The following is a 16,156-nucleotide window of genomic DNA, read 5'->3' on the forward strand; positions in this document are numbered from 1 at the left end:
CACTGACGCAGTTATACAAGTGGCAGAGATGAGGAGAGAGGGCCATGTTCGCTAGAGCTCACATTCCAAAGGGAAGGGGCAGACAAACACGGGTGACACAACAGGGATAGACTTGAGCATAAACAGAGGGTTCATGATATACAGTAACTGCCCCCAGAATTGGCAGATAAACTTTAAACTTGGCAATAAGACTTTTAATGTATAAGAACAATGTAAAGTGACAGAAGGCCTCCTAGTAGTCACATTCCTATGCTGTAACTGATCTCACATATGCACCCACCACAACACTCTTATCTCTTTCCAGCCCCCTCTGTCTGTATGCATCTGCTGAACGCATTACCAGAAATTGGTTATACCTAAGTTACTGTAAATCAGTTATGTGGAAAGTCAAATTATCCAAGGAAAACAATACAAAAAAAACCCAACATTTTGACAAGAGTGCGGATTAGGGGAGTGAGAAAGATCTTATCCCATGGAAGGCTAAGCTCTGGTCCTTAAAATCACACACTGGGGTTACTTGGAAGATGGTTGAGATGTAAACAAATTGTGGAGGAACGGATCCTCACGTGCCCATAAAGCAAACCAGGAATAATGGCTAAATTCATCTCCCCCACTGCAGCGTTAATTTCCCACGATTCACAGGTTTTTCTGGGGGGGCTAAAAGTACAAATCGCATCATTTAGTCCCACCCCCTCCGCGATGACCTATGAATTGCGGGATTTGCCGTACTGGAGATGGGTGGGGCTTGATGACGTCTACATCAGGCCCCGCCCCCTGAAGTGCTGCTGACAGTCTCCTTTAAAAAGTAGGCAACCCTGATTTGCGAGCGCATCAAACTGCGATGCACCTGCAGTTTAAGAGGAACATCGCAAAAATTATTAATGCGTTTATTAAAAATCAGCAAAAAAGAATAATGTGTCTATTAAAAAAAGTATTGAAATAAAGGCGGTTGAAATTGTCCCTAATCTAGAGGCATTATATAGAGTGTGTGCAGTTTTTTTCCCCCTCTTTTGACCTATTAAAAAAAGTAAAAATGTGTCACTTTAAGTAATCTTCGGACACCTGAAACATTGGAAAGAGTTTCACCAATTACTGTATGGTAACCCAACATTGTAATTGTGTTACAGGCCATGTGCCAATAGAGGGGTTAATATCAGCTGGCAGCCCACATTGTGAATTCCTAGCGTCTCAGCTTGTAATGGTCTCTTAATCATGGCCGTAATCCTATTCAGTTTCCATTCATGTTGTTTGGATTGAGGGAGGCTCCCTCTTTCAAGGGCAAATAGAAATGTCATTTCACGCTAATCCCCTTTTGAACCCCTGCGTTGGGGTGAAGTGTGTAAGCCTTGCCTTGTTCTCTACAGATATTGCTCCCTGTACACCAAACGAGCTTGACCCCTGCCTGGATTAAACAGCTCTCCTGCCCTGCTCACTTTTCCCTGCAGTTGAAAGGAAAGGTGGATGGACGGATCAGCCAAAAAATGGTGGAGGCTATAACTGTAGAGACATTAGAATGAAAAAACTAATAGCAGATTTAAATGTGGGAGAAAGGATAATTATTATTATCAACAGCACCAGCAGAACTTCAATCATTTCTTCTCACTGTGGGATAAATTTACTAAGATGGGAGTTATATTGAAGAGGGGATGTTGCCCGTAGCAACCAATCAGATTCTACTACTTTTTTATTTAGCACCTTCTAGAATCTGATTGGTTGCTATGGGCAACAATCCCTCTTCAATAGAACTCCCTTCTTAGTAAATGTATCCCTGTGTATTCGCCAGACTTAACCAAATGACTGAAAATTCTTCACAAATAGAGACCCATTTATTACGGCTCGCATACAATGCTATCTGGGTCACACTGTAATATGTACCCAGGATCGCACTGTAATATGCGATCCTGTCACAGAGATATATTTATTTATTTATTTACAGTTTCTTATATAGCGCAGCAGATTCCGTTGCGCTTTACAATTGTAGACAGTGATAAAACAAACTGGGTAACAGACAGATAGACTTGGAGGTAGGAGGGCCCTGCTGCAAGCTTACAATCTATAGATATATCATCCTGCACGCACAGGGACAGGTCCCCGAAAGGAGGCCGTCCCTAAGATGTGCTCAGCTGGGTGCTGGGGAATGTCTGTGCATGCGCGGTCAGCACTGACACTCCCCCCAGCGACAGTGCAGTCCGCAACCCATATGCTGCAATGGACTATCTCAGAATGGCGGTAGTGCAGGCAACCGTTGCGATGCCTCCCGATACAACGGACAGCTTCACATCCCCCCGTAGTAACCTAATTTGCAGCATGGATCGGAGACAGGGTGGGCAGCTTTCCATATGGTCCATAGGGTCCTGGGACAATCACTTAGATGGGCGAAAACCATTCAGTGTGTATGCACTAAGCGATTTTCGGCCCAGTGATTTTTCACCATCATTGCTGTGCATATATGCTGGGCAAAAATGCACCCAGTGAGACCATGCCCTTTGATTGTGGCCAAGTCCCCTTTTCTGTGGCGCGCGGCTCCGCTGAGCGAGCGCCCCGATCTCTAAAGTGCCAAAGTGATGTAGTATGCACTTGACAAATGATACTTCAAAGCTGATTGGTTGCCATGGGAACCTTCTCCACTGGCTTTTCAGTGCTTCATACATCTCTCGCCATTGTGTACTACAAGCATACAACATACTTGCCTACTTTCCCAGATTGGCGGGGAGGCTTACAAAAAATTGAGAACCAATTTTGGCCCTTGGAAGGTTAGGCAAGTCTCCCGGAACTGGCCATCCCCCCTGTTCCCCATCCACAGATGTCCTTGAAACTGGATGGTCTAGGGAGGCCAACGATGTGATTGCCATCATCGTAGCCCCACTGCCTGCTTCATAATGCCAGTAATCTGTCATTAGATAGCAAGAGGCAGGACTACAATGATGCAATCACACATCCACGCCCCCACACATTGTGAGGCAACACCCCTCGATTCACTGACCGGGCTGCTTCCTTTGGCATGGGAAGGCCAAAGAGTCAGCAGGTATGATACACGTATACAATAGGGTTATGTTTTCTCAGTAGGAATACCAACAGCTGAGGCATTAGCATAAAAATTTAGCAAAGGCTGCGTAAAAATATGTTGTCATGGTAGCAACAGCGTCAACCCCTGAATCGGGCTCTCGGTGCCTGGAATATCAAACCTTACCATTACCAGCTTTGCTGTCTCATTTATTTTAGATATATTTAATTAAAAAAAATATTTTGTGCAAAAATATGATTTTTTCCCCTTCATATTGCACTGAACATTCCTTCTCACCCTCCCCAAAAATATTTTTTCACTAAGTTTTTGGAGGCTGTAGGAAGCAGAGGCTCCTGTTACAGCCTGGAATAGCAAACTATGCCCAGGCACAGAGAAATGAAAATAAACAGCTCTCATTTAGAGACATTTTCCGCTCTGTACCTTTCCGGGTGCGTCTACGCGTCTGTTGTTTTTACGGAGATCATTTCACATAGCCTGTGGATCTCTCACTCCCCCACGCAGATATTTCATAAACCAGAGGGGTCCAGGACCAAAACATTTTGAAGAAACAGAAAAAAAAGTATAAACAATGCAATTTGAGGAGAGAGAGGAAGTTAATGAGCTGAATAAGTGGGGAGGCCAGATAACAAAGAAAGAGATGGGGAATGATGCTGGATGAAGGGAAGCTGAGGAAACTCTACAAGGATGGGAGAAGAAAAACAGATACCAATTAAAGGTAAAACACAATGAGCATGATCTAGTTTGGATAGAAGTCCAAATGCTGCTGCTTCCCATTGGTATATGCAAATATGCCACAGAGTGCACATGCTAATAGTCATGAATAAGCAGGGTGCCGGATGACCTCCCAGCAGACAGGATTCCGACGGCCAGTAGTCCGACATCGGAATCCTGACTGCTTAAAGCCCGACAGTCAGGATCCCAACTTACAGGGGCTACTCTCCCTCATGGGGTCCATGGCCCCCATAGTGGGAGAATAGAACCTGTGGAGAGCGCACCGAGCCTGCAACGGGCTTCTTTGCTATCTCCCCGCTGTCAGAGTACAGGCAGTCGGGATTCCGACCATCACAACCCCAAATGTTGGACCCCTATAACAAACCCAAATAAGCATGCCCACGTGTGGACAGTAATGGGTGTTTCTGGGTGGCAACTGGCAGCTACTATGGAACTGCCTCATCTCATGGGAGTGGCATGTTTTGATAACGCAAAGCCTCTTCTAGGTTGATAGTTGGCTTTTCAAAAACTAATGACAGTGGGCCATGCAATGCTTATGCCTGGGGATGGACTGATCTATAGAGAGGATATAGAGAGAGGGAATTGGGGAGAGACAGTGAGGCCTGGGGCTGGAGTTGGGCCCTCCCTGGGCTGAGATCAACGCCGCTGCCACCGATAGTGTGATCCTACCTCCTCCCTTGGGGGGGGGCGCTGCCGGCAAATGTGTATCGCCCAGAGCATTGGTGGGTGCCGCAGCATTGGGTGGGTGCAGCCGCCAGGTGCCAATGGGGGGTCGCCTGCGGTCGGGTCTTATACCGAGCTGTGCAGCTCGATGTACAATGCACATCAATATCGCAACATCTACGGTGCCCCTCGACAACCCTTATGAATTGCACAGTGGCTTTTTTTCTCGGCCAGATTTATCGAGCTTCAAAAAGTGATAACTTGGAGAGTGATAAACAACCAGCCAATCAGCTCCTACCTGTCATTTTGCAAACCCAGTCTGTAACATGGCAGCTAGGAACTGATTGGCTGGCTGTTTTTCCCTCTCCATTTTATCACTTTTTGAAGTTAGATACATCTGGTACAGAACATCTGAAAGATATTTATGTTGGGAGTTATCAAAAATGAACTAAAGTTCCGTACATACAGGTCTGCCACTGCCGATATCGATACATACTGGAGGTTATGCCAATTGATTTGCTCCCCTGTGCATTCGCATTTATGCGCAAGTGCAGCCTCTTGAGCAGGCCTGGCAAGTTGATTATTTGCAGGCTGCTCGCACACAGCAGTGCCGGTGGGGGCTGTGGGGCGGCGTGTCGTGCCCATAGCACTGCCCAGCAATTCATGGGCGTTCCCATGAAAACACTGGGCGTTCCCATGGAAATTCGCCGGTGATGCAGGTGACATCACCAGATGTCAGCTGCCTGCCCTCTTCCCGTACAGGGCGCCGCAGATCTAAGGCCAGTAGAGACTCAATTAGAACTGCGAGCACTCACTTCCTGTCAATCACTTTGCAAGTAGGATCTCACTGCGACCGCACTGCACATGCGCACTGGGGCTCAGACACAGACTCTGCAAAAATATAGATCAATATGCGCACTATAGCACCTGAGTGATGCCTATTGTGATACACTTACTACACAGAATGATGCATGATAGCAAAATATAATGACTTTTTCTATTATTTTATTTCTGTATCTTTCATTACAGCTTGATGGGTAAAACATCTTGAAAGATGAGGACTGGGAAAGTCATTTGCACAGAACATCCTCCCAAGACCAACTTCCATCTCATTTTCGCGAAAAATAAATAAGAAAAAACAATGACAAGGTGAAACATTCTTCCTCTATATTGCTCCCTGTAGAGAGAGCAAAAAGCTTGTGGTCAAAGTTCTCCAGAGGGATAGGATGCATTGCTTAGTGGATGGAGAGCCACCTTGGAGAGTTTGTCTATGTTCCCCTCCCGCTGATCACTTTCATGTAAAGATGTATGGCAGGTTCTACCCCTCCCGAGATTCCACTGCAACAGCTGCACATGCTTTGCTGTTTCACCTTCCCAGACCTGACCCCTGACCCGGAAGCAATAAACTATTTGTAAAGAGCATTAAGATCCCAATCTACTTTATTCTATCCTTTTATTTACCCTGGTTAGTTAAAAAAATATATATATATAAAAGTGTATTTGTAGGGCAGCATAAGGGAAAGACATTATTCCAAAACACTAGAATAATACTAATGTCTAATGTGTTTTTGGAGCAGCAGTGGTGACTGAGGAGTCTACACAAACAAGCGGGTGGTAAATTGCATGCTGGGTTTCTACATGAGAGGGGAGCAGGGAAGCTGCATATTGTCAGTTGCCAAGCCCAAAGCAGCTTATCAGTGTGCCCCTGCATGGAGTAGCTCAGGATGTCAATAGTATTCATTATGAAGTGTTCACATATAGGATAGGACTAAACTATAAATGTGTAGTCTCCGCTCAGCAGATGCAGCCATTCTGTGGACTGCACCTATGACCATATAAATGCAGCCTAATAACTCTCTGGGAGACCCCATAAGGCTGCTTATGCAATACACCCCAACACCACTGATGGCGGTGACTTTAATCATGGAGGTAAGATGATTCTCAGACAGAAATTTAAATAGCGGAGATTTGTTGGTGATGCAGCAATGTTTTTTTTTAAGCGACACATGACCCTTGGTGCCGCCATCCCATCGCTTGTTCTAAAGCCCTAACTTACTTCTCTGATTGTCTCATACATAAATGGTTTTCCATTGTTAGTGTCTGCCATTGATGCAAAGTATTCATGGCACCATCTATGGAGTTAACGATCATTAACGATATTGAGTGTACACACTAAGCAATATTACAAATGATATCGCTCAGAAGTACAATGTAAAATAGAACAGAAAACACTGCGCCGTGGGCAGCAACTATGGTGGCGATAAACTATGTGTCCTGAACACATCAAAAAACATGACACAAAAAGATGTATATACACACATAGTCGGCGCAACCACAGGTAGCTTTACTCTTTTTGTTTCAGATATAACTCAGAAGCGCTAAAATGAGCGATATAGAGAGCGATATAAAGAGCCTTCTGCTATGGAAAGCCGTCCCCCCCCCTGGGGAAAATGACTGGGCAGAAGGAAACTGATCAGTGTGTATGGACCTTAAGGGTGAAATTTACTAAGATGTGAAATACACTTCACAGGTCATGTTGCTATGGGCAACCAATCAGAATCTACTTCTTATTTATTTACCAACCTCTAGAAGATCGTAGACAGGATGTGATTGGTTGCCCATAGCAACATGACCTGTGAAGTGTATTTCACATCTTAGTAAATGTCCCCTAGCACTAGCAGTCAACCCTTCAGTAAAATATGTAATTTTTTTAAACAAAAATCGAAATAAATAAATATAGAATCTCTGCAAAGCAACCTTTTATTTCCCCTTGGATATAATCAAAATGCATTCCATTTCCTATTGTTTTATATTTGGACCTTCTGTGTCATAGCTGCCCTTTATACATGTGACTTGCCGTACACATACCTACTCTGCTACATAATACTGTTCTTTGTTATAAGTTTTCAAATCGTCGTGTTAGTCTTTATGAAACTCTAGGCAGTTCTGTGCATTTCTAAGCATCTGGCTTGGTCAGATCATGTACAGTACACGCATTCGGCTCCACAAGGCCGGTTACTATAAGACTGGAACACATCAGAGAAGTCAGTTTTGATATTACTGTTACAAATGTGACTCTGTACATGTCTGCAGCATGAAAAAAGACTGATACAACGTTTATACTTCTATAATGAGACATTCTCCCCCCATGGTATAGAATTTCACTCGCTCGCACAAGGCACATTGGTGGACTGTTCTCCAACATCTGGAAACACTTGAGTTCTTGTGAGTCTGTGTCACACAAAGTCTACTGCACCTATCTGCTTAGCTCCACCCGGCTGAAAGAGAAGTTATGCAGAAAGAAGGCGGTTGATGTTAAAAATACAATATTTCGTCAATTGCATCAAAGAAGAGCATAGGTCTCTATATCTATACTACAGGGGATCTAGAGACAGCAGGCTCAATGGCTAAGGTGCCAAGAACTTACTGCATTTTAAGAATATCCTCAGCCAACCTGTGCTCTCCAGCTTTTGTGAAACTACACATCCCAGCATGCACTGCGAGAGTTTTAGCATTCCCTAATAGCAAATCTGAGACAGGGCATGCTGGGACTTGTAGTTTCACAGCAGTTGGAGAGCCACAGGTTGGCCAGGCCTGCATTGAGGTAACACTGCATGTGTATCCCCACTGAAAAGTTTTATTGTTCCTCAGTGAGAAAAACAAAATGCCTGAGGAAGAGACCTAAGAAGTCTCGAAAGCTTGCATTTTAACAACATTTATTTTTGTTAGCCATTAAAAGGTATCATATTTGCTAGATTGCTATTTTGTTTTTCTCACTGAGGAACAATAAAACTTTTCTTATCAACTGGCTAACACGGTACCAAACTTTTTTCTTTTATCCCCACTGACAAACCGACCCCCATTTTCTCAAGTGCTCTTGGATCCTATTGGGTACCAAGGGGTAATAAAGGGGGGAAAAAATGTGGTACTCATTTCTGGGCAGAGTCTCATCTGTCATACTCCAATTACAATAATACAAAGAAAATATTTATAATTTATCATCTTTGTATTATTCTAATCCTTTTTATAGTAAAAACTCACCAAATTTCATAACAATGTATATGCTGCTGCACCTTTGTATAATGCAAAGTATATGTGTGCTATAAATCTGGCACTGATACTGGTCATTGCCTCCCCAGCCATTGACCTCACAACACATCATTGCGCTATAGATTAAATGAATGAGTTACTATGTAAAACAGTTGCGGATAACTATAAAGGTGCCCATACACTGCTGCGATGTCTCTCAGTAGTGTATGGTCACCCAATACCCTGTGAGTATCCTTCCCGACGGCAGGGACGCATGCAATCCGTCACAATTTGTTGTGATGGATCGCATGTGTCCCTGCTTCCTGCCCATCTCGCTGCCAGGAGGGAGGTCCCAGGATGGGTGGTCAGATGGGCAGCAGGTCCAACCACCTGCTTGGGTCCGATGGTCGCAATTGGCTGAAATCGGACCAAATCGGCTCAGTGTATGGGGGCCTTAAGAGAATGTACAGACTTTAAAATGTAACCTTTTTTACCAGTCACTTTAGTGTGTTAAGTGAAGGTGACAGAATTTCCATTATTGTGTATAGTGGCATAACTGACTTATAGTATAGCACTGTGGATATGTTCATGCTTTATAGATAAAGGATAAAAATCATCATCATCATTATCAACGTATTATTATTATTGTTTCTAGAAGGTGATTTTTGGTGACAATCCCATTTTCTCCCTTCATACTTAACCAAAATCAATAAATGAGGTACAATTTTAAAGATTAAGTTCTCAGCTTCTGACTAATTGTTCATTTTGAATTGCACCTTGTATTATTTGTTTAAAAAGCAAAGTTAAAAATTCACTTCATGCCCGAGAGTTCTTTCCCTGGATGCATCGATACAGCGCGGCTAAGATGATCAGTTTTATTCACACGCAAAATTTCCGCACGGGCCAACTAATAATAATAATAATAATAATAATAAGTCACAGTAACATTCAGCAGATCTGCATGTCAGGTATACTGTAGTTTACACTGTATGCTTATTTGCCTATAAAGTCAGGTACAAGGAATATATGTTATGTCCACCAATGACAGCATAGCCAACTCATTAAGCACAATGTTCTGGATGGACAACATTCCTTGGCATTTTGGAAAAATTCCATGAAATTGCCTGCACATATGCATCCTATACAAAACACATTTCCTAAGTGAATTATGTCATGCATACAGGCAAGTACTTTTATTAAATACACATGGAAGCGCAGATGGCCAGGTGAATGGTGTAAGCTGATAGTGCACTGGCCAAATGGGCTAATGTTGAAAGGTCAATAATACTAATTTACAAGCAAATGTTCCTATAGCATGACAAACATGACATGAGATGTTGGACATTTACAATTCAGCTAGGTACCATCTCTACGTGATCAGGAATGTCAGGCTGAGGGGCCCGCCGTCAATGTCTTTCCATAGTCAAAATGGCTGCATTGCATAGGGAGTAATAGTTACAGACCTAAGCGCAACCTTATGTAAGTGTCTTCAGGACATGAAACGTTAACATGTATGTATCAGATTGTTACTGGTACCTGTTGTAAAAAAAAGTCAACTTATATTTAAAGCATCACATGGCGTCATCCCCTGTTACTCAGATTATTAGAGTTTGCCCATGCTTCTGATTTTTTTCAACAAATCATTATATCATTTTCAAAATCTCTATGGTGGGCAAATTAATAAGGCTGCCAGTAACAATATGTATGATTCATGGGTTTAAAAACACTACCAATGATAATAACCAGGCCTGATAGAGACTTATCAACTGTCCACCTGAATTAACTGTATATCCAGTTGTATGAGAAACACCCTAATTGTGCCATACTGGGCTAGATGCACTAAGATTTAAAAGTGATAAAATGGAGACAGCCAGCCAATCAGCTCCTGCCTGCCATGTCATAGAGTCCATGGGTCCTCAAACTGCGGCCCTCCAGATGTGGTGAAACTACAAATCCCAGCATGCCTTGCCACAGTTTTGCTATAAGGGAGTGTTAAAACTGTGGCAATGCATGCTGGGGTTTGTAGTTTTACAACATCTGGAGGGCCGCAGTTTGAGGACCCATGTACATAGACTGTGGGGATTATTCTGATTCACTTGGAAAGGCACAATCACTCTGTAATAGACAAAACCATGTGCACTGCAGGTGGGGCTGATGTAACACGTGCAGAGAGAGAGAGTTAGATTTGGCTGCTTTATTTTTACACTGCAATATAGATATCAGTTTGAAGTACACCCCCACCCAAATCTAACACTCTCTGCACATGTTACATCAGCCCCACCTGCAGTGCATATGGTTTTGTAAATTACAAATTGTGCCTTCCCGAGTGAATCAGAATAACCCCCTGTGAAAAATGTCAGGCAGGAGCTGATTGGTTGGTTGTTTATAACTCTCTATTTTATCCCTTTTGAAGCTTAGTGCATCTGGCCCTTAGACTTTTTGACTTTGACCAGAATTGTGAATGTACAAGTATGGTCAAACCTGTGTATGGCCAGCACCAAAGACAATATTTGTGCAGGAAATGTAAGGGCTTTATATTCTCTAAATGGAAGTCATAAATGTTCTAATATTACCAACAGTAAAACTAACATGAAAGTCACACTAGACATCAGTGAGGAACATACAAGCTTCAGAAGAAAAACAACATCTGCTATTGCACAACAATCCAGACTATACAGACTATAGGGGTCGATGTATCATTGGTGTCCAGTGAACAGTGGCAGCTATCAAGACGTATCGTTGCTTAATGTGACGATGCGTAATGAAGTACATGTTATTTACTATGCCGATGCTGTGCTACACTTTCATAATCTAGACTAGCACCCCAGCTTCTTGGTGTAGTATCCTAGACCTCAAATTACTGCGTTCAGAATCCCGACGCCGGAATCCCGACAGCCAAAATCCCGACAAGGGGGGGACGTGGATCACCCCCCTTGCGGGCCAGGTGCTTCGATACGCTCGGCACACTAATTTATTCTCCCTCCAGGGGTGTCGTGGACACCCACGGAGGGAGAATGTGTCGGGATTTCGGCAGTCGGGATTCCGGCGTCGGGATTCTGAACGCCGGGATCCCGACCGCCGGGATTTTAACTGCATCCCGGTGGTATACCTCACAGACAGTTTCTACATTGGCAGTCAATAGCTCAACCCCAAAAGGTCAACATGCACAATGTCGACACAGGAAACGGGTCGGCACAAGCAAAATGTCTATGCTGAAAATGTCGACATATAAAAGGTCAACTTGAGTCTTCACTTTGTTTGGTGTTAATGTCGACACCTGGTGTTGACATTAGTGTAGTGCATCACCTTGCATGGCTCGTTTCTGTCACCTGTCACCTTCCTTTGGCCTAGCTCCGATACCGATGTGCTCAGTGCACTTTACTGTTCCCAATTCCAGGCCACGTGGATGGTAGATTATAAAAATAATCCCAAAAATAAAAAAAATCTGCGTCACTCCCGGCAGCACCACCCATTTGAGTAAATGTGTATGGCGGCCAGTTGGGGGGGGGGGGGGGGTTATTAGGGAGGCTAATCCCAGGGTCCCAGGAATTCGGGATTAAGCATTTTTCGATGCAGAATCCCAGGATTGTAAAAATGTACGTAGCATCAATATGTACACCAATATGTACGTAGCATCACCCTTTTTCATGCCTGTTACCCAACCTGCAAATCCCTGACTGGGTTTGTTTAACTGAATAGTATTATGTGGAGAAGTTCCAATCAATTTCTGTATTTTGAGACTTCTCTACATCACAAGTTCCTCTCCCTTGAAAATCAGCACAGTTCAGTATTTTCACGCTGAGTGTGACAGGAATAACTGTGATCACATATGAAGGGTACAGCAGCAATTATGGAGTAGAACAAAAACTTTTTATAGCAACCCGGGCACCACAAAATTGCTAGCCTGACAGGTACACAAGATTTAATGCACACATTTGATTTTTAAACAGCAAGTCTGCAAAAGTAAACATTTAAATCATAGCGCAAATCACAAAATACACCCTCTTTACTTAAAACATCTCTATAAAGTATTACTTGTTAGTAAAATGGACTGTGCAGGGTTATAATAGACAGCATATTCTCCGTATAGCTTCTTTAACTTCGTAATTGGACTGGATTCTGAGGTGAACGCAGATCAGAGGTGAGCGCAGATCAGAGGTGAGCGCAGATCAGAGGTGAGCGCAGATCATGCCTGGCTGAGATTTCACACAGATTCTGCGCAAACATGCAATGATAGTTTTAGCATTCTCCTTGTGCAATAGCATGAGATGGGAGGGCGGGATGTTCTAACATCCGCTGCCCTGTATCGCCGGGCATCGCATTATTAATAACGGCATATGCTCTTACATATGCGGTTATTAACGCAAGGGACAGCTCTTGCAAAAAGAGCTGTCCTTTGTGATGCGGCGATGGTGCCGGACTTCCGGGTCTGTGACCCGGGAGTCCATCTGCGCATGCGCAGAGTGATGGCATAGAGCATAGAGCATACAGATATGCGGTAAAAACCGCATTTCTGCTTTAGAGAATCTCCCCCGGACTCAGCAAGACCTGTGATGCCACCTTTGCATATGTGAGCAATGCTCAAGTGCACTGTTAGAGCTGATCTCTCTACCATTGGCACACTATCGACACAACATCGACTTCTCAAGCAGTCACTGGGTGAAATTTAATAGGATGAGAGATTCAGAAAGTGAGAGATTATGGTAAGAAATCTCCAGGGTTTTTTTAAAGCGGCAATAATTTACTCTGCAAACTCAAACTGGTTTTGCAGTGTAAATGGTTGCCGCTTAAAAAAAACAACCTGGAGAATTCTTACCAAATCTCTCACTTTCTGAATCTCTCATCCTATTAAATTTCACCCTCTGTCTTGTGAAGTTTCCCTTCCAACTTTCTTTAGCAATGGCCACTGTGGTTGCAACACTGCAAGCGATATCGCAGTCGCATTCTGAAACACATCCATGGCATGCCCCTGACACCTGCTCTTTTTGCAAGGACTGAGGGGTAGATGTATGAAGCAGTTATAAGGGAGGAGCAGTGAACCAGAGGAGAAGTGGTCCATGGCAACCAATCAGCTGTTCTGTATAATTTTATATTATGCAAATAATAGATGTTACCTTAGTGCTGATTGGTTCCCATCAGCCATTTCTACTATGGCTCACTTATCTTCCATTATCACCATTATTACGGTCCCTAGGTCGACCCTATTTAGGTCAACATGGATTGAGTCGACATGTGCCGACAGGCAGTATTCCATGCCTTACCATCCACTATGGCTTGATGGGAGAATAAAATAGTGTGCTGAGCGCAGCGAGGCACCATGCCCAAAGCATCGCGAGCCATGCAAGGGGAGGTGATACACTTTGACAGTATCCATGTCGACTATGTCAACATTCAGGACAAAAAATATATGAAAAACTCAAGTCGAACTGTTGGCTGCTGACCTTGACATTGTTGACCAAGTGCTCTTTCGACCTTCAGTGGTAGACCCAATTCATGTCGACCTACATTGGATTTACCCAATGACCCATACCCTCAGCTGCTATGACAACGTGACAAAACTACTCCTGTGTGTTACCAATCCCTACAGTTTGACTTTAAAATGGACTATGGCCATATATCCATAAAAATGTAGACTTATAAGAGGTGGACCACTTACACCCTGCCTTGGACGCATAGAGCATACTAATGCATATTGTATATTATCCCATATGATGAAAACATGAAAAAAGTGGCCACTTGTCAAGGAATCTTCTGACTGACAAATAATACAGACACTAACCACAAATGTAGCGCAACAGACAGTAATGCTCCGAAATGTGCACTGAATAGCTGCCCTAGGTGTATATGTACAACATGGACTAGATACACAATATCACAGCGCTGGGTTCCGAACTGGTGAAGTTCTAGATGTACAATACATATTGGCTGATTCACACTGTTACCCCAGGTATAATACATATATCTAATGCTAAGACGAATACTCCCAGTTAATTTACTGTGAAGTAATGCATACAGCAACAACATTGTCCCTTAGGTTTGTTATAATGAACATCCCAGACACCGCTGTACTTGCAATACTATGTATGTACAAACTATGCACAGTATGTACTGTACTAACATGAAGTATTTCAGGATACCCATATCAGATAGACAAATGTATGTCTTCTGTGTTTCTAGATCTAAAATATCATCATCTGATCATTATATGTTATGTTTGTTGTTGTGTGAACCTGAGTAGTTCATGGTGCGTTTGTACACCACCATTATTAATAGCATGTGCTATCCATATTAATATGAAGTTATTGATCAGTAATTAGGAAGCTGAGCTTACAGTGACTGGGGTGAGGGTTTGTGTTATATGTATTATAAGCCCATATCTGGAGTAAGTATGGATAAAGCCTTCAGCGCTGTCATTGCCCCCTGCCCTAGCGTTAAACAAATCATTTATTTACCCAGAATCCTATCCACTACCCAACTATTACCTACAGGGCAGTGGTCTTCTCGGACAGCTACAAATGGCATTGCCAGGTACTGGCATTAAACAAATCATATATCCATCCAGAATCCTACCCACCTATACTTACATACCATTACTTACAGGGCAGTGGTCTTCTTGGGCAGCCAAAAGTGGCATTGCTTCCACCTGGCATTAAACAAAATATGTATTCCTCCATAAACATGCAGTACATATGAACCCTTTCTATACCCCATCTATTACTTACAGGGTGGTGGTCTTGTTAGGCAGCAGAGCAGGGTCAGGAACTTCCAGCAGATCCTCATTGGTACAGATGATTTTCTTCCTTGGAGCACTGGCAGTGCCCATTCCGGGCTTGGAGCGCTCCACCACACATTTGCAGCTGTGGATAAGTACAGGGCAACTCTGGGTCCATGGTATGAGGGAGAGGAGGAACAACACCACTAATGGGCAACTAGGTGCCCTCCAGCCAAGCATCATGAGGGGCATGCTGTCCTTATCAGCCCATCCTATACAGCTGTAGTGGGTGATGTGCCAGCCCCAGTAGGCATGTCCCCTCAGCAGCAGCACCCAGGTAATAAGTAGCAGGCTCCTTGTTCACAGGTCTGTGCAAACCCTGCTCCTGGCACAGTCAGGCTGCATACTGTGCCCGGGGACTGCTCCCAGAAAGGTATCCCATACGGGAGAGCTAGTGCAGGATACAGCTCACCCGCTGCCTATATGATGGCATATAACGGAATCCCTCTATCCAGCCTCCCAAATACTACTGCATCTCCTCCCCCAGCACACACCCTCCGCCCGGTCCTAGAGCCTGCAGCTACACTCTCCGCTCCGCTGATGACTAGGGGTCACCCTGCTCACACTCACACTACACAGACACACACACACACACACGCACACACACACAGCCAGGCGTACAATGCACAGCTCTCACACATATATAGGAAGGATGCACATGCGGCAGGGAGAATGGAGGAAACGGACGGAACTCGGATCCTGTAAAAATATCACTTGCAGGAACAGAATGCATGGAAATGTGCAGATGGACAGGAAGCAATTGTGCAGACCTATTTCTTCTAGTGTGCCCCCAGGAAAGATAGATAGACACACACATACACTTAGCACTTACTGTACATACATACATGTTTATGGATTGATGTGTTTGGTTGGGAACTTTTGCAGTAAGTAGTATGTTCAAACTTGGCTGATTCAGATCAAATTTGGCCCCGTGT

At 43.7% G+C, this 16,156-nt stretch overlaps 1 protein-coding gene across 1 annotated transcript in view; it reads right to left on the bottom strand.

Moving 5' to 3' along the window:
• ADGRA2 (adhesion G protein-coupled receptor A2) overlaps positions 1–15,662 on the bottom strand; it is a 150,407-nt gene extending 134,745 nt beyond the window's left edge. The window contains exon 1 of the mRNA XM_083184476.1: positions 15,172–15,662. Within this exon, the coding sequence (XP_083040602.1) occupies positions 15,172–15,413 (242 nt within the window). The 5' untranslated portion in view covers positions 15,414–15,662. The remainder of the gene's footprint in view (positions 1–15,171) is intronic.
• Between the last annotated feature and the right edge of the window lie 494 nt (positions 15,663–16,156).

This window comes from Crinia signifera, chromosome 4 (assembly GCF_055691185.1).
Source record: "Crinia signifera chromosome 4, ASM5569118v1, whole genome shotgun sequence".
Lineage (NCBI taxonomy): Eukaryota > Metazoa > Chordata > Amphibia > Anura > Myobatrachidae > Crinia > Crinia signifera.